The 22,676-nt window shown below is 38.8% G+C and overlaps 1 protein-coding gene across 8 annotated transcripts in view; it reads left to right on the forward strand.

Annotated features, from left to right (window-relative positions):
- The window catches only part of EMSY (EMSY transcriptional repressor, BRCA2 interacting), a 100,073-nt gene that overhangs the window by 12,416 nt on the left and 64,981 nt on the right, over nt 1-22,676 (forward strand). For 4 of the 8 annotated variants that reach the window (XM_043995720.1, XM_043995721.1, XM_043995715.1 and 1 more), the window contains exons 4-9: nt 2,133-2,207; nt 3,655-3,696; nt 7,744-7,919; nt 9,601-9,753; nt 11,390-11,649; nt 19,971-20,247. In XM_043995720.1, coding sequence (XP_043851655.1) covers nt 2,133-2,207; nt 3,655-3,696; nt 7,744-7,919; nt 9,601-9,753; nt 11,390-11,649; nt 19,971-20,247 — 983 coding nt within the window. The remainder of the gene's footprint in view (nt 1-2,132; nt 2,208-3,654; nt 3,697-7,743; nt 7,920-9,600; nt 9,754-11,389; nt 11,650-19,970; nt 20,248-22,676) is intronic. The other 4 variants (XM_043995722.1, XM_043995717.1, XM_043995716.1 and 1 more) reach the window with 3 other exon arrangements.

Raw genomic sequence — 22,676 nt, forward strand, 5'->3', positions numbered from 1 at the left:
TGGTATCATTCTCACTCTGTTACCTGTTCAGTTTATAAATTTCTCAGACACATTCTATTGTCTCTCACTCACATAGCCACTACTTTTATTCAGGCCCTTATCATCTCTTGTCTAGAATACTAATGCTATCCCTGTCTCAAGCTTCTCCTCACTACAGTACACCCCTCCTCACATACCTGCCAAAGGACAGATATGATCATTTGACTATTCAGCCCCCCCCCTCCCATAACCCCCTGGAACTCTCACTTGCCTTTAGGATCAAATATAAATTTCTTTGGCATTTAAAGCTCTTCACAACCTGTCCTGTCTTTCCTGTGCCCTTATACATTGCTCTTTCCCACCACACGATGGCCTAGTCATCCTGGTCTCCTTATTGTTGTTCACATACATACCTTCATTCCTCTTCTTCATGCCTTTTCCCTGCTGCCCTCTGTGCCTAAATGCTCTCTTTTTCTTTCTTTCTTTCTTTTTTTTTTCCCTATGGGCAATGAGGGTTAAGTGACTTGCCCAGGGTCACACAGCTAGTAATTGTCTAAAACCGGATTTGAACTCAGGTCCTCCTGAATCCAGGGCCAGTGCTCTATCCACTGCGCCACCTAGCTGCCCCCCTGGCTTCACCACCTAGATGCTTTCAAAGCTTTCTTTTCTCTCCTCTACCTCTTAGAATCCCTGGCTTCTTTTTTTGTTTTTTCTTTTTAGTGAGGCAATTGGGGTTAAGTGACTTGCCCAGGGTCACACAGCTAGTAAGTGTTAAGTATCTGAGGCCGAATTTGAACTCAGGTACTCCTGACTTCAGGGTCGATGCTCTATCCACTTTGCCACCTAGCTGCCCCCCTGGCTTCTTTTAATAGTTTATATAATACTTCCTGCAGGAGGCCTTGGCTTGGGCCCCCCCCCCCCTCCTCCCCCCAGCTGCTAGTTAGTGTAGGGGTCAGATTTAATATAGGGAGAGTTAATTGGGTGGCTCGCTGTAATATTGGGGTTCAGAAAATAATGAGGGACCTCTAGGTCCAAAGTTTTCTCCCTTCCAAACTGCCTTTTTTAGTTATTTCTATCAGGCCAATAAGAAAGATTAACAACCTCTTTTCCACAAACATTTGTAGGTAAAGAAATTTCAAATAAAAGTCAACCAGCTGCTAAAGAGCAAAGTAACCAAACAGAGCCCAGAGATACACAGTTCCAATTTGCAAACCCTATCACTAAATTGCAAGTCCTGGGACTCGAACTCTGTAAGGTATCAGGAGATGGAAATTGTCTTTTCAGGGCCTTTGGAGACCAGTTAGAAGGTCATTCGAGAAACCATCTCAAACACAGACAAGAAACTACTAATTATATGCTCAGTCATAAAAAAGACTTTGAGCCTTTTAGAGGGAACGATATTCCCTTTGAAAAATATGTTGCCGACTTAAAAAAAGCTGGTACTTATGTGGACGACAATGCGATTGTAGCCTTTGCAAAACATAACCAACTGAATGTAATCATTCATCAGTTGAATAAACCCCTATGGCAAATTCATGGTACAGACAAAGCCAACGCTAAAGAAATCCATATTTTATCACAATAGTGCCTTCTCGCCTCTAAGGTCACCTTGTATCTGCTCTGTATTTATACAGTATTTACCTCTGTATGTGTATCATGTCTTCTCCATTACAATGTAAGCTTCTTCAGGGTAGAATTACTGATTTATATAGGTATCCTCAGTGCTTAGCACAGTTCCTGAAATAGTGTTTAATAAATGTTGATTGATTATAGTATGTGAGAGACCCAAAAGAGAGGTCCTTTAAAAGGGCTCCAAGGACTCTTTGAGAAGGAAAGAGATAAGTTAGAAATTAGGGAAAATTTTGTGGAAATTTCTAAACAGAACCTTGAAGGAGAAAAAGATTTCAACAAGTGTTCAGAGGGGCTTGTATTCCAGACGGCCTGCATGAATTCACAATGACAAGAAGAGATTGCAGGCCAAGATCAGAGAACAGGTTGTCATCCTGTTTGCCTGTAGCAGAGAAATCTCACTGGGGGAGATGGCAAGAGGGGTTGCTTCTGACCAGTATGGTAACTTGTTGCTTTAAATCATAAATATAAATAAGAAACAGCTTAGCAGAATTCCGTAATCACTCTTTTTTTTTTTTTGACAGCATCTCAACAGAACGCCACCGTGCTGAAGTGCGGAGAGCAGTAAATGATGAACGGTTAACAACAATTGCACATAAGTAAGCTATTAGTCATATTACACATAATTTTGATAACAGCTAGGGAACAGTGTTCCCATTATATAGTGAGGTACCTGAGTCTTTTATCTTTACGGTGATGTCTTCACTTACTCAGGGAAGCTGAATACAGAATTGAAACTGTGTTTAACTGTTGTTTAGCTAGTATGTTTATCAATATTTTATCAGGAAAACAAACAGATCCAGGTTAAATCCTATTGCACTAAAACCTCCATGTAACTTGAGATTTTAAAGCTTTAGCTGAGAGCCCATTTATATGGACTAATGCTTAATTCAGCCGAATTTAATTGCATACAAAATTGGATGGTTCCTTCATTTTCTGTAATAGGATTTGACTTGCATAGCATTGTAGAATTAGGAAATACAAATTATCTGGTATTTGAGTCTAATGAATAGTCAGTGTATTTTTTTATTTGTTAGGTATGAAGTGCTCTGCTTTATGAAATTTGAACTCGGATTTATGAAAATCAGAAATTGTAGAATAGATAAATTGCATCATAGAATAATTGATGTTACAGCAGGCAACTTACCTTGTGCTTTTAAATGTTTTAAAATTTTGGACTCATTGTTAAGAGGGTTGTTGGGTGGGTGAAGGAGTAGGACTCAGGTATGGTTTGGCAGAACGTTGTAAGGGCTGTTGCCACCTGAAGATGAGTCACAAATGAAGATAGAACCACTCGACCATGGTGATTTAAGGCAGTGGAAAAATATGAAGTGATAATATAAAAATTTGATTTGCACACAACTATTCAGAAGTACATCCATTTTGCAGAGTGAGGGATGCTTACTGAAATACATGCATTGTGTGTATTTTTAATGAATAATTTTAGTGTAAAAGAAAAAAACTAATTTGTTGCTATGCAATATAATGTGAGCCATTAAACAGCGTGTTTTAAATTAGAAATATTACCCTCTGCTTCTCATTTTTCCTAACCTGTAATCTTGATGACCATAATGGTGATTCACGTTTTACAGATAGGTAAACTGAGGTTCACATTTCCTGTGGCAGTACTACTTTACTGCATAGTCATGCTGAGATTTTTACTATATTTACTAGCACTTTGAGATGCATGAGAAGTGTGTACTGTAGAAATTTTGAACATTTTCATTGGAGACATTTTGCATTTAATTGGCTCACAGACATGGTTTCATCATTCATATACTAGTGCATTCTTTCCACAGCTATAAACTTTTGAATGGGAATGCTTTTCAAACAGTGGTTAGTGAGCTAGATTCTAGTTTGAGAATGGGTAATAGGAAGATGATGTTATTGCTAATAAAATGAAGAAAATACTTTCAGAGGCTCTCAAATAAAATGAGAATCTTGGTAGCATTGTTCTTGGACAACTAGTTGTTAAGTTGATGCATCAATTTCATACTTAAAGGATAACATTTATTTAGTCTCCTTTTCCTTTTTTCCCCCTCAAAGAATGAATTTATCCTTATATTTGGGTGAGAGACCAAGTTACAGGTATGCAAATAGGTTATTATTATTTCAGGCTTTTACTTGTTTTTATTTAAAAATTCAAAATTATAGCTCTCAATTATTCAGGGGCATATTATTCAATGTATGAATTAGCTAGGCCCCTTGCTTTTCCTTCTCCTTCCCTTTCCTCCCCCTTTCCTTCCTTATGCTGCCCACCTTTCAGCCACTTTGTTGCTTGGGAGTATCTTTAGTCAAGAGGGTGGGAAGGGAGAGGAGTTAAAATTTAAATTAGTCAGTAGTCCTGGCAAAAGTTTGGTGGAGGAGGTAAAAATTAATTACCAAAAATGTCATGGGTTTCTTTAATGTGCTTGCCCTCTCCCTTTCCCTCCTCTCTACATTAGCATGGATAATTGAGAGTTGGCTTTTATCTGCCTTGTGTTCCTTTTTCTTCTTTTTTCTCCCTTTCTGGTTTCTTTTTACACATGAATTTGACTTTTCTTTTTAAAGATTCTATTTTAGTGTATACGTATAAATCCTATGGGCGTTTAGTCCTTTTAATTTAGTGTTTTATATTGTAATACTAGCTTGTCCAGATGTGCTTTTCTAATTAATGGAAGGGATGAATGGCACTTGGTGAGGGAAGAGAACCCCGCCTTCCCCACTGTCTCCTCCCCCTTCCCTTAGAAGTGCCAGCAGAGCATACCGTAGCTCCTGCAGTTCTTCCTGAGATTACCTGCAGGAGGTCTTTGTACCCCCTGAGCCTGAGAAAACAACCAGAGCTGGGAAGGAATGCAGCTGGGGAAACTTGCATTCATAGATTCCTCTCCCCAGGCCTGGAGGAATGGAGCCGAGGCGAGGAGAACCCAGAGAAGACTAAGCACAAAAAGAGGGTTGTTTGGGAGGAAGAAGAGCTGGGAGAACGTCAGTGTGTACAATCAAAGAAAAGCCTCATCTGTGGCTCTGGGCACATCCCAGAGATGTTACATTGTTATCCCATTGTCCTGTACAAAGTTTATAAATGTTTGGATTGAATGCAATTGCAATAAAGGATTTAGAACTAGAAAGGACTTTGGGGATCATCCATCTAGTCCAATCCCTTCATTTTATAAAGGAGAGAAGCATGCCAGAGAGGTGTAGACACTTGCTTCAGGCCACACAGTAAAGAGTCATTAGCCAGGACAGGATTTCAGTTCAGTCATCTTAACTTGGACCATGCTTGGTCAAAGTAATATGATTAGAAAACTCGGAATCTGAGGGGCCAGGGTCCTTCATCAAGGCCAGTTCCAGCCAACTGTGATTCTAGGAATAGCAAGGAGATGGGGGAAGGATCTGGAATTTCTGTTCTTTCCTCCAGGAGTTGGGCATACACAGGGTACATGTGAGGTAACTTTTCTAGGATGGAGATAATTTTGCTAATGTTCTTAATGTTTCAGGTCCCAGCAGGCCAGAGACTTTTTAAATAGCTCTTTAAGATTAGTGATTATTTTATTTACATTACCTCATTTAAACACTTAGCACAATGCCTGGTGCATACTAAGTAAGAGCTTAATAAATGCTTATTATTGACTTGACAGTAGCTCTATAGGGTGGGCACTACGGGTATTGTTATTAGTATCTTATTTTATAGATGGCTTAGAGAGGTTAAGTAACTTGCCAGATTCAGCTCTTTTGCCCAATAAGCCAAACTGCTCGTGGAGCCTACCTGACAGGTTCCTTGTGGATTTTTCCCTAACAAAGAGTCATCAGGGATTTCTATCAGCCTTCTCTGGGATTTCTCTCAGGACAAATGGTTCATTCCAGAACACCCTGTTTATATAGGGTTCCAGTGATGCTCTGTAGCCCCTCATATCTGGGATATTCTGGTGCCCCCAAATTCTTTTCTCCAACAAATTACTCAGATAACTAAATTCAAATCACACTCTTCATTCCCAAAGAAATGGGAATTTTTCTTTGTTGAGCCCAAGTATTATATGTTTAACATTTCACTTGCCTAAAATCAGTTCAGTTGAAACTCCTCCCCCTCATTTTTTGGGCTCTGTCTCCATTCTTTGGCTATATTGAAATATTTAGAGGATTTAAAAATTCTCTGCCCAAGTTATGGTGCCATCTGTACTGTTTTTTCTTAGAATTTATACTCTTGGAATTCATAATCTTCCACAAATTCTGGCATTGGCCACCATATAAGTAGTATATTAGGGAGTAGCAGGATAGAAATCTCTTTCTGTAAAAGGTAAGTGAAGAACAACCTAACCTTCTTTGTTGTCTAATACTTAACAAGAAATTGAATAGATGACAATCTAATAAAATTGATAGCTAAGTTGGAGCAAATTGAGATTTTTCAAACATCAGGAAAAAAAGGTGGAATAACTAATGGAAGACCATTGAATTTTTTTTCCTTTAGAAATAATCTATTGCTTATTCTTACCCCTCTTTGCTTCTCTCATTCTCCTTTTATATCTCTCGCTTCAGAGATTAGACTTTATAGGTATAACTTGTAACTTGAAAGTTCATTTCTTCATTTTTGCTAGATGGGACTAACCTTAAAATGTTCCAGAGGAGATTCACACACTTTCCCTCAGTGTGAATATTGAACTTCTTTCAAGAAACATTTTCCTAAGCACAGTTTTAATTTAAATTAAGCCCTTCTCATGTTGTATGGTAATTCATTCTGTTCTGTAAAAGTAGATACCAATTAGATAACAAAGTCCAAATCAATGTGAATAAGTTGAAAGCTAAGTGAATATTTTTAAAATATATGGTTCCTAGTTATAATTGTACATAGAAATTCTTTTTACTAGAGTGTTGTATAGTTTTAAGCCATCAGTAGTGGAGAGGAGTTGTTTAAAATGAAGGGAGCATTTCACTATCCAAATCTTCAATGTTTGTACATTTTTATCAGGCATTGAAGAAACAACCTATATACACAGACTTGGATTTAGTGTAGGCTATGTCTGTGAAATGTCTGATTTTGAAACAGGGTCCAGAAAGACTTGTGTGTGCAGTGAAAAGAGGCCTAACCCAATATTCATTGATTGTGGGTGTGCCCTAAACTTTTAGATTAGCCAGTAGTCAAAATCAAATTGTTAAACCAAGTCAAGAGAAGTGACTCAGCTTCATTTGATACCTCCTCTCCTGGTTTGAGTGTTACTGGGAAGACGTTTGCCAGAAGGATCTTTAGTGTATAACTCATTATGGTTTCTGCTTATTTCCAGTGCTGTTAGATTTATCTAGAGCCATCTTTGAAACATGGAAAGGATAATATAATATGTGTGCATACACATAGCAGTCCTTCTCTGCCCCTCTGTACCCTGTCCTCTCAGTTACTGCCTTAGGGCAGGGGATCTTAACCTTAGTTGTGTCATGAAACCCATTGGCAGTCTGGTGACATCTGTTAATCACTTATCAGAATCATAATTTTTTAGTAAATTCATCATTGAAGGAAATTTTAAATTTCAGTTAGAAATTTCAGAACTTTATTCACAATAAATATTAGTGAAAGTAAAGGCGTAATTTTTTTCCATCCAAGTTCACAGATGTCCCCTCAACCCCCAGCCCCAAATCTATCCACAGACACCAAATTAAGAACCTCCTCCCTTAGTCTTTGCTAAGGAAAACTTACTTTGTCAAAATTTAGTGGAAGTTTATTTTTTATCAACATCAATGAACATCTGATAAATCTGATTTGGAAGCTTATTTTTCATTTTATTGGTAAATTAAACCACATTAGGAAGTTTTAAGAATTACTAAAAAAACAATTTTCATTCATGAAATCAAATATAAAACAAAAAAATTGGAATCAATTTGAAGTCTCAATATTAAAAATGAAATAATTGTAGAAGGGTAACTTTTTAAAAATTCAGTTTGCATTCTGGACATTTTGAGGTTTAGTTTATAAAATTTGTTGTTTCCTAAGTAAATTGTGAAATAACCTGAAACCCTAATTATGGTCATTGGTTTTGGTATTGCTTCCTTAGAACAACTCTCTGCTATGCAGTAACTTTCGTACCTTAAAAGTTGTGTTTGGTTGGAAAATGTATAGTTGCTTTTTTAGCAATGGAGAACACTTGCAGTGGCCTCTTCTTTTTTGTTTAGTATGTCTGGACCCAATAGCTCTTCAGAATGGTCTATTGAAGGTCGTCGACTAGTACCACTGATGCCCCGGCTAGTTCCTCAAACTGCCTTCACTGTCACAGCTAATGCTGTTGCCAATGCAGCTATCCAGCACAATGCATCTCTTCCAGTGCCTGCAGAAACAGGAAGCAAAGAAGGTGAGAGGAATAATGTTTCTCCCAGGGTAGATGGTTTTGACTATGTTCCTTTTTATTTTATGAAATTCTGATCTGGATTTCTAAGTATTTTCCTCCAAATGTTTAAAGGTTACAAGGTGTAATGATAAATTATCCTGATTTAGGACAATATGTTCAAATTGGGATTTTGCATAGTTTGAGATTTTCCCTAAATAAAAGGCAGAAGTAAATCACCTGCTACTTAACAAATAACAGAAGCCTTTCTTGTGATGAGTTTTTTAACCAGTTTCTTATGAGAAGTTTATTTGATTTATTGATTGAATGCAAGGGGAATGCGGGGGAAAAAAAAGCCCAAGGTGACAACAAAGTCATTTTGACCACTGGCAAAAGATGCTAATCTTTTAGTCTTGCAAAATGAAGGTCTGTCTTAGTCTTCTGGAATCAGTAGTGTGCTTCTCTGTTTCACCCAGTGTGTCTTACTTCTGACCATTAGGTATTGCCTCTCATATCAAAAGGCTTTTGCAGTTGTGATTTACTGTAGTAAACAATTCTTATATAGACGTATTCCTTAGATGACCAATAATTATGCTCAGATTGGGTGTTCTGTTTAGACATGTGTGACGGTTTGCTTGTGGGAATGACCATCAGAAGTAAATGCAATTGCCAGATTATTTTAGGCAGCTATCTTTTCCTCCCTAATAGTAGAGCTGAGAAAAAGAACTGGGTGGTTTATTTATGTTCATACCAGGGTTTGGCTTAATGGCCAAAGATGGACGTTTTTCAGGGAGTGACATTTTCCAGCAGTTGAACTAGACCTCCATTGATTTCTCCTACTCTTTTTTGTGGTGGGGATGTTACTTTTCTGATACCAAGTCTACTCTTTTGCATCCACTTCTTTGGCTAGCCAGCTCTGAGATTTGCTGTCACTGCCTCCATTTATTCTCTTCATCAGATGGTAAGGGAGTTGAAAGTGGAAACCTATTAAGTCTGAGTTCTGAGAGTTTTTCCTGATCATCTTACTTTGGTACCAGGGAACTGGACACTTCTGAAAGAACTTGGCCCAAGCTCTCCATTGGTTGTCAGATAAGAATTTGCCATTGCCTGCTAGTTGATGGTTGGATATTTCAAAGCTTTGTCCATTGTTCCCTCAGTAGCAGGCCACTAATGCTACTAAAAGGAATGAAGTTTAAAAAAAGGTAATGTAATAATAATGATAACAATAACTACTTACATTTATGTGATGCCCTAAGGCTTATGAGCACATTCCTTACAACCTTGTGAGGTAGGGAGTGGAAGGATTAGCCTTTTCTTTTTACAGATGAGGAGTTTCAGACCCAGAGAACTGAAGTGACACACGAAGGGTCACATTTGATAAGTGTCAGAGCAAGGATTTGAATGCAGTTCTCTCCTAAATTCAGGTTCAGTGTTCATTATATTATGCCACACAGCCTGTACTTCCCACAAGTGTGCTACTGAATTCGACTTTTCCTTTCTTTCCCTCTTGATGTGGTGGCTGGCTGAGACTTCTCAGGCCAGAGGACCTCCGTATCGGGGCAAGGCATTACTGTCTACCTTTTGGTGCCGATTACTGATGATAAGCTCTTTTCATTGACTTCTGTCTTAGTCATGTTTAAATTGTTGACATGAAAACTATACAGATGTTGTGAAATTGACAAGATGTGCTTTCTTATTATTTGTTTAGTAGTGGTTTGCTATTCCTACACGAGTACCACGTCCACCCCAACCTCCACCCCAGTTCCAAGCGGTAGTGTTGCAACGGTAAAGTCACCAAGACCTGCCAGTCCTGCCTCCAATGTAGTTGTTTTGCCAAGTGGAAGTACTGTTTATGTCAAAAGTAAGTGACACTCACTGTGTTGCCAAGGCCATCTTGCCTACAGAGTATAGCCCTCCTGGAGTAAATTATTGGCTTGCTGTTCAGTGTTCAGCGGGGTTAATGCTTATGGGGTGCGACTATGTGTGATACTTTTCAATAGTCCTGGTGCTAGAGAAGTCACTTTCTTTCCATGGATTTTCTCTGTGGGGGAATCTGCCTTTGAACAGGGCCTTCCTGCAAGCCTTATCATTAATGGTAAAGAATTGCCACATACACAAATGACAAAGGATATCTTTATATGACTTGCTTAGTGTTTATTCCTACAATTAATGTAATCCCTAGTATTTGTTAAACTATATTATCTCCTGTAAATTCTGCAGTTTCCTAGTCAGTATATTTCAAGTTGTCTATAAAATTTTTTCATCACTTGGTAAGGTAGTTAGAATTTTTTTCAGGGGGAGGTAGTTAGATTTTTAGTTATATTTGCTTCTAATTGCTACTGTATATTATTTTGCCTTAAATAACTGATACAGATAGTTGTTAGCTGTTGTGCCTTATTTAAAACAATACTAAGATTCTAATGAATAGCACTCTTTGGCAACATTTCAGGACCTGAGATCATAGTCTTTAGATGGCCCTGATTCTGGGTTAGTTTTAGTCCTACGGAAATGAGAAGGCTGGGGGTGGAGGGGGGGAGGAGAGATCTAAAGGATTTTTGTCTTGAGATAATTAGAAGATTTTTTTTGTCTTTATATTACAGCGGTGTCCTAGGTGGGTTTAGTAGTTCTTACTTTGATTTTTAAAAAGTCATTGTAAAAAGAAGTGGGTTATAGTGAATAGAGGCCAAGAATTAAATTTTCATTTTTTGTGTGATGTTAGCAAAATGATCCTTTCTTATTGTTTAGTCCATTTCAGTGTAAAGGCCTATGTTTGAACATTTTTTCAGTCACCAATAGTATATTCATAGTCTACAGAGAAGAAACAGTCCAGTCACAGAGCATGAGGTGGAAGTAGTCCCTTCATCGTTAAATCTGTCGATGGTGACGATGATAGTAATAGTAATAATGTTGTTGATAGTAATCTTTGGATCCTTTCTGTGCGCTGCTCACATTCTGAGGTCTAGTTCACATTCTGGTGACATCTGCCCATGCCTCATCTCGCCTGCTGGAGTGCAGTTGTCTCGGTGACAGGAATGTGTCTTGTTTTGTATTTATATCCCCTCAGGTAGCACAAGGACTTGTACAAAATAGGACATCAACAAAGGATTAGTGCCTCAGTTAAGTTTAGATCTTTCAGAGTGAACTCTGCATCCAGGAGGCACAGTTAGTGTTAAGTCATTGAGAGTTGGTGTGTCATAATGGCTAGAGCACTGGACTTGGGATCAGGACAGCCTGGGTTCTGGCACATGCTGGCTGTGTGACCCTGGGCAAGTCACTTAACCCCTTAGGGTCCCAGGCCAATCTCTTAAGACACTAAATTGAAGAACAATTGCTGATCTAGATTTGGAGAAGTAATTTCCTCACTGGGGAGATCCCTTCACCAATAAAATCACAGATCTAGACCAAAAAAAGTCATTGGGATTCATATAAAGTTTTCTGATTAATAGTACCACCTGGGGCCAGGATAACATTAATCCCATTATCTGATTGCCTTTCAGGTGTTAGCTGTTCAGATGAAGATGAGAAGCCCAGGAAAAGAAGGCGAACAAACTCATCTAGCTCATCCCCCGTTGTTTTAAAGGAAGTCCCCAAGGCTGTCGTTCCTGTCTCAAAGACTATCACTGTGCCTGTAAGTGGCAGCCCCAAGATGAGCAACATTATGCAGAGCATCGCCAACTCCTTACCCCCTCACATGTCTCCTGTGAAAATAACCTTCACGAAGCCCTCCACTCAGACAACCAACACGACAACTCAGAAGGTACGTGTGCAGTACCTGGAGGGTGGGGAGCACTGCCATGGGGCCATTCTTCATTCTTTCTAGGCAGGCAGTATAAGGTGCTTTTAACTTGAAACGTGAAACATGTCTGTTTTCTCCACCTCACAGTTTGAGACGTTGGCCTTGTTCCAGAGAACCTCAGGATTTGTTTTCTCAGAATGATTGCAGTAGGTTGTACCAGAAGTTCAGACATCTGAACGTGGAGAATTTTCTATGCTTTTCTTTTGGGGATATGCCCATTGCTTACCTATTCTCTTGACCTCTTCACCCATTCGAATGACTCTTCATCCAAAAATGTCGGTGATTTCTCCCATTTGGTAATGAGCTGCTTTTGGCATCCCATAACAGTTTGACCTTTTCCAATGCACTATTATGTTATATGTTGTATCATTTATTTGTCATGTTCTATTGCCCTGCCTCTGTCTGCAAGTTTCAAAAAAGGCAGGGAGAGTGTAGCAAAATTTGTATCTTCTCCAGTGTCTGGCATAGGGCCAGAAAGGCAGGAGGCACTTAATGTCTGAAGGGACTGAATGATTAGCAAATTCCTGGTAAACTCTTTTTACTGTGGTCAATGAGAAGCAGAAGTACTGGTCACAGTCAGAAGCCTTGAGTTCTCTGCTTTCCATGGCACTGCATTGCCTCCCTTACAGGCTCAGAGTATTCAGAATTAGAGGTGTCTTGTCCCTGTGAGGAAATGGAGGCCTAGAGAGAAGCCAAGGATCTTCATTCAGTGTTGGACTCAGGGTCAGGAATACCCGTGTTCTAATCCTGCTCTAAGACCCTGGCCAAGGCCTCAGTTTCCTCTTTTTGTAAAAAAACTATACCTCAGAGTCCTTGTGAAGGTGGTCCAATGGATAACCTGTGTAAAGAGCTTGGCCAATTGTAAAGCACTATATACAAACTGGCTATTGAATTATTGTCTTGTCCATGCTGACTTGTACATTAAGTGGCAGAGCAGGCCTTTGAACCTGGTTGCAGGTGCAGTGTTCTTTGTCCATGTATGGATGGTACTTTCCTTCATGATTAGAAGCCATGACCACCTGTGCTGTACTGGGCTATTTATCTGCTAATTATAGTCTAATGGGTTCGGCGATGTTTTTTATTTTAGTAATTCATTGTCAAGGAGTGATGTTTTTCTAGAAAGTGAGTTTTCTCATGACTAAAGATAATCTCTCTCTTTTTTAAAGTTCTAAAACCTTTTTCATTTATAAGTTCTATAACTTTTAAAAACCATTCTATATGGAAGTTTAAAAATAGTAAGTTGCATTTATTGCATGTCATTCCTCAGGACACACTCCTCATTTAATTATTTGTAGTCTTAGCATCTTAACATTGTGAACAGTTTAATTCACCACACTTTTGTTAATTATGTGCTATTTTCAGGGTCCTATGTTCATCTCTGGGGATACAAGGATGAACAATAGTCCTTTCCTTTAACTAGCTAACCATTTAAATGGGGATAATGTGTGTACAATTTAGTGTGATAAAATAGAATTTAAAGTATCTGGACAAAGTGCTATAAGAAAAAGGAGGGAAAATTTACTTTTACAGACTTCATGGTGATATCAGAGCCATATCTTACAGGAAATTAGAATTTCAATAGTGGAAATATGAAAGGGATAGAATTGAAGTGTGCGATTGAATGGAATTGGGAGAAGGCAAAGTGAGTTCTAGAAGTAGCTAGCAGTCCAGTGTGAGTGGACTGCATAATGTGAAAGGGGAGGGAGTAGAGTGAAATAAGCAGGGGGGCTGGGGCAGGAAAGTTGAAGCTAGATTGTGGTGAACCTGAATGCCAGGCTAAAGAATTTGTATTTTGTCCCATGGACAGTACCGAAATCGCTGAAGGATTTTGATCAGGGAGTGTCATATTCAGATTGATCCTTTTAGAGAATTATTTTGGTAGCAGTGTGAAAGATGTATTGAGAGAGACAGGGAAATCAACTGGGAGATTGTGAAAACAGTCTGAAGTAGAGGTAAGGGTTTGGACTTCAGTTGAAAACTGTGAATAGAGAACAGGGGACCCATGTGGAACGGCTTATGAATATCAAGCAATCAGCAAGTCTACTTACTAAATGCCGGGGAATGTGCTAGGTGCTGGATTTAGAAAGGTTTAAAAAAATGTTCTTATTCTCAAGGAGCTTACATTTTGCTGAAATATGATAAACTCAGTAAATCTGATTGGATTTTGAAGGAGAGGGGGGAATCAAAGATGACTGAGATTTTAAACCTCTTCAGTGATAGACAAATGCAGAATAAGAGCCTAGGGCAGGGTCTTGAGAGAAAATTCTTACCTAGGGCACAAGAGGAAAAAAAGGAACCAGTGATGGGTATGGGAGAAGGAACAGCTAGAGACAGATAGGAGGAGCAAGAGTAGAGAGCAGTGTTATAGAATCCACAGGAGGTCATCTCCTTAGAGAAAGCAGAGAGAGATTAGGGAAGGCTTAAGGCAAAGAATTGGAACAGTGGTAGAGGCGAGTGTGAGTGTATGCCAGGGAGGATTAGAAAGATTGCTCCACAATAGTGAGAGTACAGTTGAAGTTACTGTGAATTTGCTCTGGATCCAGGCAGCATGGTTTGTTTGGTTTTGTGTTTTGTTCTTTCACCTAAGCAATCAGTGGCTCAGGAATAAGAGGGGAGAAGATGGTGGTCGGGTTAACACAGAGTTTGAGAATTAGCAGGCTGTGAATGATTGAAGGTTCCTATACCCTGTGTAGTCTTCATCCTACATAGATTAAGTGGATTAGAGATTTAAAGATGAAGGAAGTTGCATTATTGAAATGACTAACTATATAGTCAAGACTAGGGGTAAGAAGTGAAATCAGGATTAAAGGATTAGGACAGAGTAGAAGCAAGGAGCTGATGAGTTATTTTTTTGTTTTGTTTTTGGTGAGGCAGTTGGGATTAAGTGACTTGCCCAAGGTCACACAGCTAGTAAGTGTCAAATGTCTGAAGTTGGCTTTGAACTCAGGTTTTCCTGACTCCAGGGCTGGTGCTCTATCTACTGTGCCACCTAGCTGCCCCGATGATGAGTTGTAATAAGGGCAGAGAGCAGTATCATGAGGAGCAAGGTGGTGGTGAGGACGTAGAAGGATTGTGAGCCAAAAGGAATTTTAGAATTCAGGATCTTGGAGGTGGAATATTTAGAAGTGTAGTCTAAAGGTGTGTCTGCAGTTTTGGGTGGTTGAAGGAAGAAGTCATGGGAATCAGCACATAAACTAGGAGAGCTGGTTTCTGGTGAAGAAGGAAAACTTTCTAAAAATTCCATGTAATGTAATAACTTAGAAAGAGATGAAGACCATAAAACAGACTTTCAGTGAAAAAGGTTTGCAAACAGGCTGAGGGACCGCTTGTCAGTAATGATATAGGAGGAATTTCTTTGTGTTGCTGTTTCTACAATCATTTTACTGGTTATAAGAGTCTCCACTAATATGTACACAGTGCAAAAATGCTATTATTACTCCAAAATGATTAACAGAACAGTTTTCCTTCATATAGCAAAGAACCAAAAATAAAATAAAATTAAAAATCTAATTCACACTAAATTTGCTAACTCTATACCAGAGTATAAGTTTAGAGACATTAAATTATAGATAAATGTGGAATTTCATTAGGAACTATTTAAAATAAAGGAACACACTATTTAAAAAAATTTTTTTTTGAAACACACTATTACATATAACATTTGAACACTTTGAAGGTCAGATGTGCCAACAGCAAGTTTTCAGTACTTGAGGGTTCAAATTTCAAGTTAAACAGAAATTTCAAGTTAAACACATTTTGTGGTGTATGGCTGGGTAATAGAAGGAATTCTTGATCAGCTATGGGTTAGGCTGGATGCCCTATGAGAGTCCTTTCAACTCTCAAATTCTGTTGTTTTGTAAATTAAAAATAGAAAAATAATTAGAGAACTTTTCAGGTGACTTCACCTTTCAAGGATTGTTGTAAAGTGCTTTGTAGCTCTTAAAAGGCTGGAGAAATGTAACATGCCCCTAGAGGCAATATGGTATAATGGGGAGAACACTGAACATGTTTAGCCAGAAGATAAGACTCCAGTCCTAATGAGCCTCTCTTTTAGTTTTGTGACCTTGGGCCAGTTTCCTTGACCTTTTTCTTTCTCATTTGTTAAATGGAGATAATAATACTACTTCTGTTGCCTAGCTCACAGATCTGTTTTGAATAAAGTATTTTGTAAATTGTAAAATACTCCATAAGTGTAAGCTATTAATATTTTGCATCTTCCCAGCATTTATAGACTCAGATCCACTCAGTTTCTATGATTCCTGTGCACTTAATTATAAGTAAACAATTTATATTGGTAAACAACCTTAGTATAGGCCTTCATCACCTTTTGCCTGGACTGTTTCATTAGTCTTCCAACTGGTCTTCCTGCCTCAGGTCTTTCCCCACTCCAATCTTTCCTCATTTGTCGAGATGATTTTACTAAGGTATAGGTCTGATCATGTTCCCCTGCCCGGCTTTGTGAGCCACAGTTGATCTTTTCTATATCCAATATCAGATATAAACTCTTTTGTTTGCATTTAGAGCTCTCCATAACCTGAACCCTTCTTACCTTTCCAGTCTTATACTTTTTTTTCTCCATACACTTTTTTTTTTTTTTTGGTGAGGCAGCTGGGGTTAAGTGACTTGCCCAGGGTCACACAGCTGGTAAGTGTCAAGTATCTGAGGCTGGATCTGAACTCAGGTCCTTCTGAATCCAGGGCCAGTGCTCTATCCACTGCACCACCTAGCTGCCCCTTCATACACTCTTATGTCCCATAAACAAACCAACCCTGGCCTATTTTCAGTTTCTCAAATACAGCATTCTCTATTCCATCTCCATGCCTTTATACTCACTGTCCCACACAGTCAAAATACTCTATCCTGTTTTGAAAGCACTGGTAAGGAAAGAGAGCATTCCAGAAATGGGAGTCAGTCAGTCAGCAAGCAGGCATTTATTTACACTTACTATGAGTTGGCACTGTGCTTAGCTCTGCAGACCCAAATAGGGACAAGAAGAACGATATCTTACATTCTAATAGGGGAAGACAACACAGAAGGAATGTGAAAGGAAGGAGGGGTGGAGGCATGGTAGAGAAAGTCCAGAGTGCAGTCTGGAGAGGAATGAGATATGACTGGCCTGGGCACCTTTCTTAAAGAGGAGGAACCCACCATTCAGGGGAAGAGGCAACAGGGATGAAGGGTGCTTTCAGTTTGTGAATTCCAGGACTGTAGTGAGACTTTAGGTTGAAAGGTTTCTGGGGTGTGGTAGAGGACATCAGGAGTGCAGACTGGAGAGGACTAAGACATAGCTGACTTGGACACCCTCCTTCAATGGAGGTTCAGGGTGGAGGCATCCATTCAGAGGAAGAGGCAGGCCACAGGGCAGGGCCTAGGAGACAGAACATGGAATAGATCATTTGAGAAAAGGTTGTCAGGTCACTTTGACTGGGATAGAGAGTGAGTGAAAAGGAGTAATATTAAATAAGATTGGAAAATTAGGTGGGACCTGGATTGTGTAAGATTTTAAATATCAAATGGAGGAGTTTGTATTTTCACAGATGGGCAATAGGAAACCATTACAGGTAGGAGAGAGGAGGAGAGAGAGAGAGACGGCAGATCTTTGTTTCACATGTATCAGTTTATTAGGTATGTGGAGGATGGATTAAAGAGGGAAGAGACTAGAAGCAGGGAGACTAGGACTTTAGTATAATAAGCCAGGTGAGAAATGATAAGGACTTGAACTCTATGGGAGAGGCTGTATAAGTTGAGAGAAGGGTATAGATTTGAGAGCTGTCATAGGGGAACAATTGACAAGGCTTGACAACTAATTGAATATAGGAGGAGTCAAAGATGATGCCAAGGTTGTAAACCTGAGTAACTGGAAGGATTGTGGTTCCCTCAACAGAAATGAAGTAGTTTGTAGGTATGGACTTTGGAGAAACATTGAATTTTATTTTGGACATGAATTTAAAATGCTTGTGGATATCCAACTGGAGATTGAAACTAGCAGGCAGCTCCATGGGACTGGAGTTCAAGAGAGGAATTACATTTGGATATATACATTTCTGAGTCATCTTCATGAAGATGGTACCTGATTTAAAGATCACTTAGAGAAGGAAAAACAAAGAGAACACAGTACAGAGCTTTGCTTGAGGAATGCTCATGCATGTCAGGGAGAAGGAAGAGGAGGATCCAGCAAAAAACTGGGAAGGAATGGTTAGACTTATAGGAGAAAAAACTAGAAAGCAGAAGCCAAGGAAGGCGAGAGTCTCCAGGAGGAAGGCATGATTCAAAAGTGTCAAAAGCTTCATAGAGAACTTGTTTAGGAGTGGGAAAAAATGCCATTGCATTTAGGAGTTAGAGAAAGGAATAGTATTATAAATTCCATGACAGCATGGATCATATCTCAGCACAGTGCCTTGTACATAGTAGGCACTTAATAATTATTGATTGATTGATCTCTTTTTTGGGGGGAGCGGGGCGGTGAAGGTTAAGTGACTTGCCTAGGGTCACACAGCTAGTAAGTGTCAAATGTCTGAAGTTGGCTTTGAACTCAGGTCTTCCTGAATCCAGGGCTGGTGCTTTATCCATTGCACTACTTAGCTGCCCCCCCCCCCCCATTGATCTCTTTTATAACCCCCTTCCCTAACTTGTTTTGTGCATTGCATATAAAACAATTGTATAGCTCTTTAAGGTTTACAAAATACTCTCTTCACAACAACTTTGAGGTTTGTAATAGAAGTACTATAATTTCCTTTTAATAAATAATTTTTTTAATAAACAGAAATCTATTTTCTCCCCTTTAGAGTTTCCCAAATCAAATGGATAAGAGGCGTTAGAACTCAATTTGAGCTCTAGTCTTTTAACTCCAAATGTAGTGTTCTTCCCACTAAATTGTCACAGCTTATCTCCCTGACTTTAGTTAACAGTCTGCTTGTTACAGATTTTCATGTCTGCGTAGTACACAGACTCCCAGGAAGTTGGCTTTTGTGAATTACTTGTTAAATTTCATTATGGAAGAATCTAGAGCAGGACTTCTTAAACTTTTCCCACTTGTGACCCCTTTTCAACTCAGAAATTTTTACGCTAACCTGGTTATATAGGTATATAAAATAGGTATACATAGCCTTTTATTGTTGCCAAATTTTTCACAACTCCCACATTCAGTTACATGATCCCATGTGGGGTCTCGACCCACAGTTTAAGAAGCTAGGCTCTAGAGAATGGTTCAGATTCTCCTTTTTTTTTTTTTAAGAGAGGCAGTTGGGGTTAAGTGACTTGCCCAGGGTCACACAGCTAGTAAGTGTTAAGTGTCTGAGGCTGGATTTGAACTCAGGTCCTCCTGACTCCAGGGCCGGTGCTCTATCTACTGTGCCATCTAGCTGCCCCCAGATTCTCCTTTTGTTATAATAATTTTATAGGAGTACTTGAAAAGCTGGGATTTCTTCGGTGTGGATGCTTCTGGTATGGGAATTTCCTTTATCAAATATAGTGTAAACCACATAAGAGTTAGCAGATAGTTCCCAAGGAGTTAACTGAGATAACAGAGTTATATGACTACAAATTGTATTCCAAGGCTGCTGGCATGGGAGAGGAAACAAAACTGATGCTGGGCCTCTGTAATTTGAATTATCAACTATGAAAAATAATTACTTTGAAGTTTAGGGGAAAGGAGGATTATATTACACTGCCCCTGTTGGAAAGGCACATTATTGAAGTGGAAAGAATACCTGATTTGGAGCCAGTAAAACTGGAATTGATTATTGGTTCTGCCACTTATATAACTGATAAGACCTTAGGCAAGTCACTTTTACTCCTAGGGGTCCCTTTCCTCATGTAAAATGAAGAGTTTGGACTAATCTTTGGGAACTTTTCCACTTCTGAATCCTGACTTTTTAATCTTCCAATTTCCCTGGACATTTCTCTGTTTTATCTGACCAATATGAATTATTACATGTGTACACATTCAGTAAGTTCAGACACAGTGAAATATGATAACTTAGAGTTAGACCTTTTTATAAGTTTGAATTTAAAATCCAAAAGGAATTTGGTTTTCTGTGTGAATCTTTTGATTTTACTCTTGATTTTCTCCCTCAGTAGATATAAGGCATTTTATAGAAAGGGAGTTCAAACATTCTTGTGTTTAAGCCAGAGTATCATTGGCCCAGCATTAATTATGTTCACCACAAAATAAAATACTCTGGTTTTGTAACTGACTTTTAAATTGTATTTGCTAATTCATATTATGATGCAGTTTGAGTATGTGTGTGAAAAAACTAATTTTTTTTCTTCTTCTTCTTTAGGTGATCATTGTGACCACATCACCAAGCTCAACCTTTGTACCCAACATTCTTTCAAAATCTCATAATTATGCTGCAGTCACGAAACTCGTCCCCACATCAGTCATTGCCTCCACAACTCAGAAGCAGCCTGTGGTCATAACTGCTTCCCAGTCTTCTTTGGTCAGTAGCAGCAGCAGTGGCAGCAGTAGTTCCACTCCATCCCCCGTTCCTAATACCATTGCCGTAACAGTTGTGGTGTCCTCAACACCATCTGTGGTTATGTCAACAGTAGCACAAGGTGAGAAGAGACTAAGTATTCCTTCATCTTTGTTACTGTGGAGTGTGATGATATGGGAGCAGGGCTTATTTTGCATTTGGGGTGTGTTTTTTCATAGTGGATGAGGGAATGGACTAATGAATCTTTGAGAACCTTTCCATTTCTAAATCTTGATCTTTAATGTTACATTTTCCTATTTATTTCTCTGTGTTTTATCTGATTGGATGGTTTGGTAGTCTTCCTAGATTGGATTATTGAAATATTTGATATGGGGAGAGGTAAGAGATGCCAAACAGAAGTGTCATTTAAATTTGGTAACAGGAAAAAAAATGAATCTCAGGTTCAACTTAACTAAGTTCAGCTCAAGATTGAATATTATAGAGAATTCACAAGAGGATCACGAGCTCTATTAATGTGGGCCACCTGAAGGGACATGGAAATTGTCTGTTTCCTCAAAGCTTCCTACTCATTTCTCTCCATAAAGAACCTCCTATCTTTACAGAGGAAATTGGGGTTATACATTGCTCTGTACTTAAAAATTCTACATTTCTCTCTTCTATTTTCTCCTCCTTTGCTCTAGTCTCTAAGAAAAGGGTGGTACAAGAACATCTTTGCTATCTGTGCCCCGGACTCCCTATTGTCTTTTTTATATAACTTTAATTTTGTTTCAATTAGTAAGCATTTTTTTCTTCTATCTCCCTTATCCCTACAATTGAAAAACAAAAACCCTGTTAGAATTATGGATAGTAAAACCAGAGGGAAAAACATCCTGTATTATCCATGGCCAAAATGCATATTTCATTTTGCACCTTGAGTCCATCAAATCTCTGTGAGGAGATAGGAAGCATAATCATTAGTCCTCTGGAATCGTGGGTGATCATTACCTTGATCACAGTTCTTAAATCTTTCATAATTATTTATTTGTATTGGTCTTCATACTGTTATTGTTTCTGTATACATTGTTCTCCTGGTTCTGCTCACTTCATTCATCATCAGTTCATGTAAGTCTTCCCAAGTTTCTCTGAAACCTTCTTAAAACACCGTAGTATTCCATTACATTTACATAAATTTGTTCAGCCTTTCATCAATGAGCACCCCATTTGTTTCTAGTTCTTCATCACCACCAAAAGAGTTGCTATAAATATTTTTGAACATAGGGGTTCTTTTCCTCTTTTTGTAGGGTACATGGTATTGCTGGGTTAATAGGTGTGCATAGTTTAGTAACTTTTTGGAGCATAGTTTGAAATTGCTTTCCAGAATGGCTTGACCAATTTACAGCTCTACTAACAGTCTAATTAATGTGCCCATTTTCTCTCTCCAAAGTTTATCTTACTTTTTCATCAACTTCACCTATGTGATGGGTGTGAAGTAGAGCCTCAAAATTAATTTGTATTTCTCAAATTATTAGTGATTTGGGGCATTTTTTTATATTGCTGTTGATAGGTCCCTAATGTCTGGAGGATAAAAGATAAAATCCTCAGCTTGACATTGAAAACTCTTCACTGTCTCTAACCTTCCCTTCCAGGATTGTTTGACCATATTGCCCTTCATAAACTCTACATTACGACTAAACTGGCCTCCTAATAGTCTCTCTAAACTATTGCTTTCTCTTCGTGCCTTCAGAAGCCTGACCGTGATGCCTACCACCTCTTCTTCCCCTCTACTCATGAGAAGTGTTTGTTGGCTTCACTATTTAGCTTCGGGGTTATCGCCTGGGAGAAGCCTTCCCTAATTCTCCCACTTGTTAATGCTATCTCTGTCCTCAAAATTATCTTGTTTTCACTTACTTTTGCCTATATTGTATCCCTTTAGTAGAATGTAAGAATCTTCAGGACGGATACTGTTTAGCTTTTGTCTTTTTTTTTTCTCAGTTACTTGAACATAGTAGGTGCTCAGTACAAGTTTATAGAATTGAATGAGAACACTTATTTGGGAAGAGTATTAGATTTAGTGAAACTTTGCTTCTGTGAGATACTGTTTGAAATTAGTGGGCAAAGACTTTTAAACTTTTTTTTAAATTTGGAGATTTTATTGACTTAAACAACTGCATGTATTTAGTTTAATAACTTTCATTCATTCAATTAACTTTGAGTTGATGTTTACTGTGTATAAAGGACTATGATGAGTGTGGCAGTAGATACAGTTTAAATGTTATGTTCTTTTTTTTTTTTTAAAGAATGAACTACAAGTTCTGTTAAAAACCAAACCAACAAACAATCACAAGGAGAGGTTGGGCTAGATCTGGATAGAGGTCCCTTCTGCTCTGGAGGTGACCAATTCTGGAGGAGTCAGGGAGGAGCGGGATAGGGGTGGGGGGGCCAGCACTGTGCTACCCACAGTGGACAGAAGGACAGTGTGTACCCAGTCACACACATGCTGCCGGCTTGGCTCGCTTCCTCAGGGAAGTGTGAGGTGGCAAGAGGAGTCTGCTTCCCCCAGAGTGGACACTT

This window comes from Dromiciops gliroides, chromosome 3 (assembly GCF_019393635.1).
Source record: "Dromiciops gliroides isolate mDroGli1 chromosome 3, mDroGli1.pri, whole genome shotgun sequence".
NCBI classification, from domain to species: Eukaryota; Metazoa; Chordata; class Mammalia; order Microbiotheria; family Microbiotheriidae; genus Dromiciops; species Dromiciops gliroides.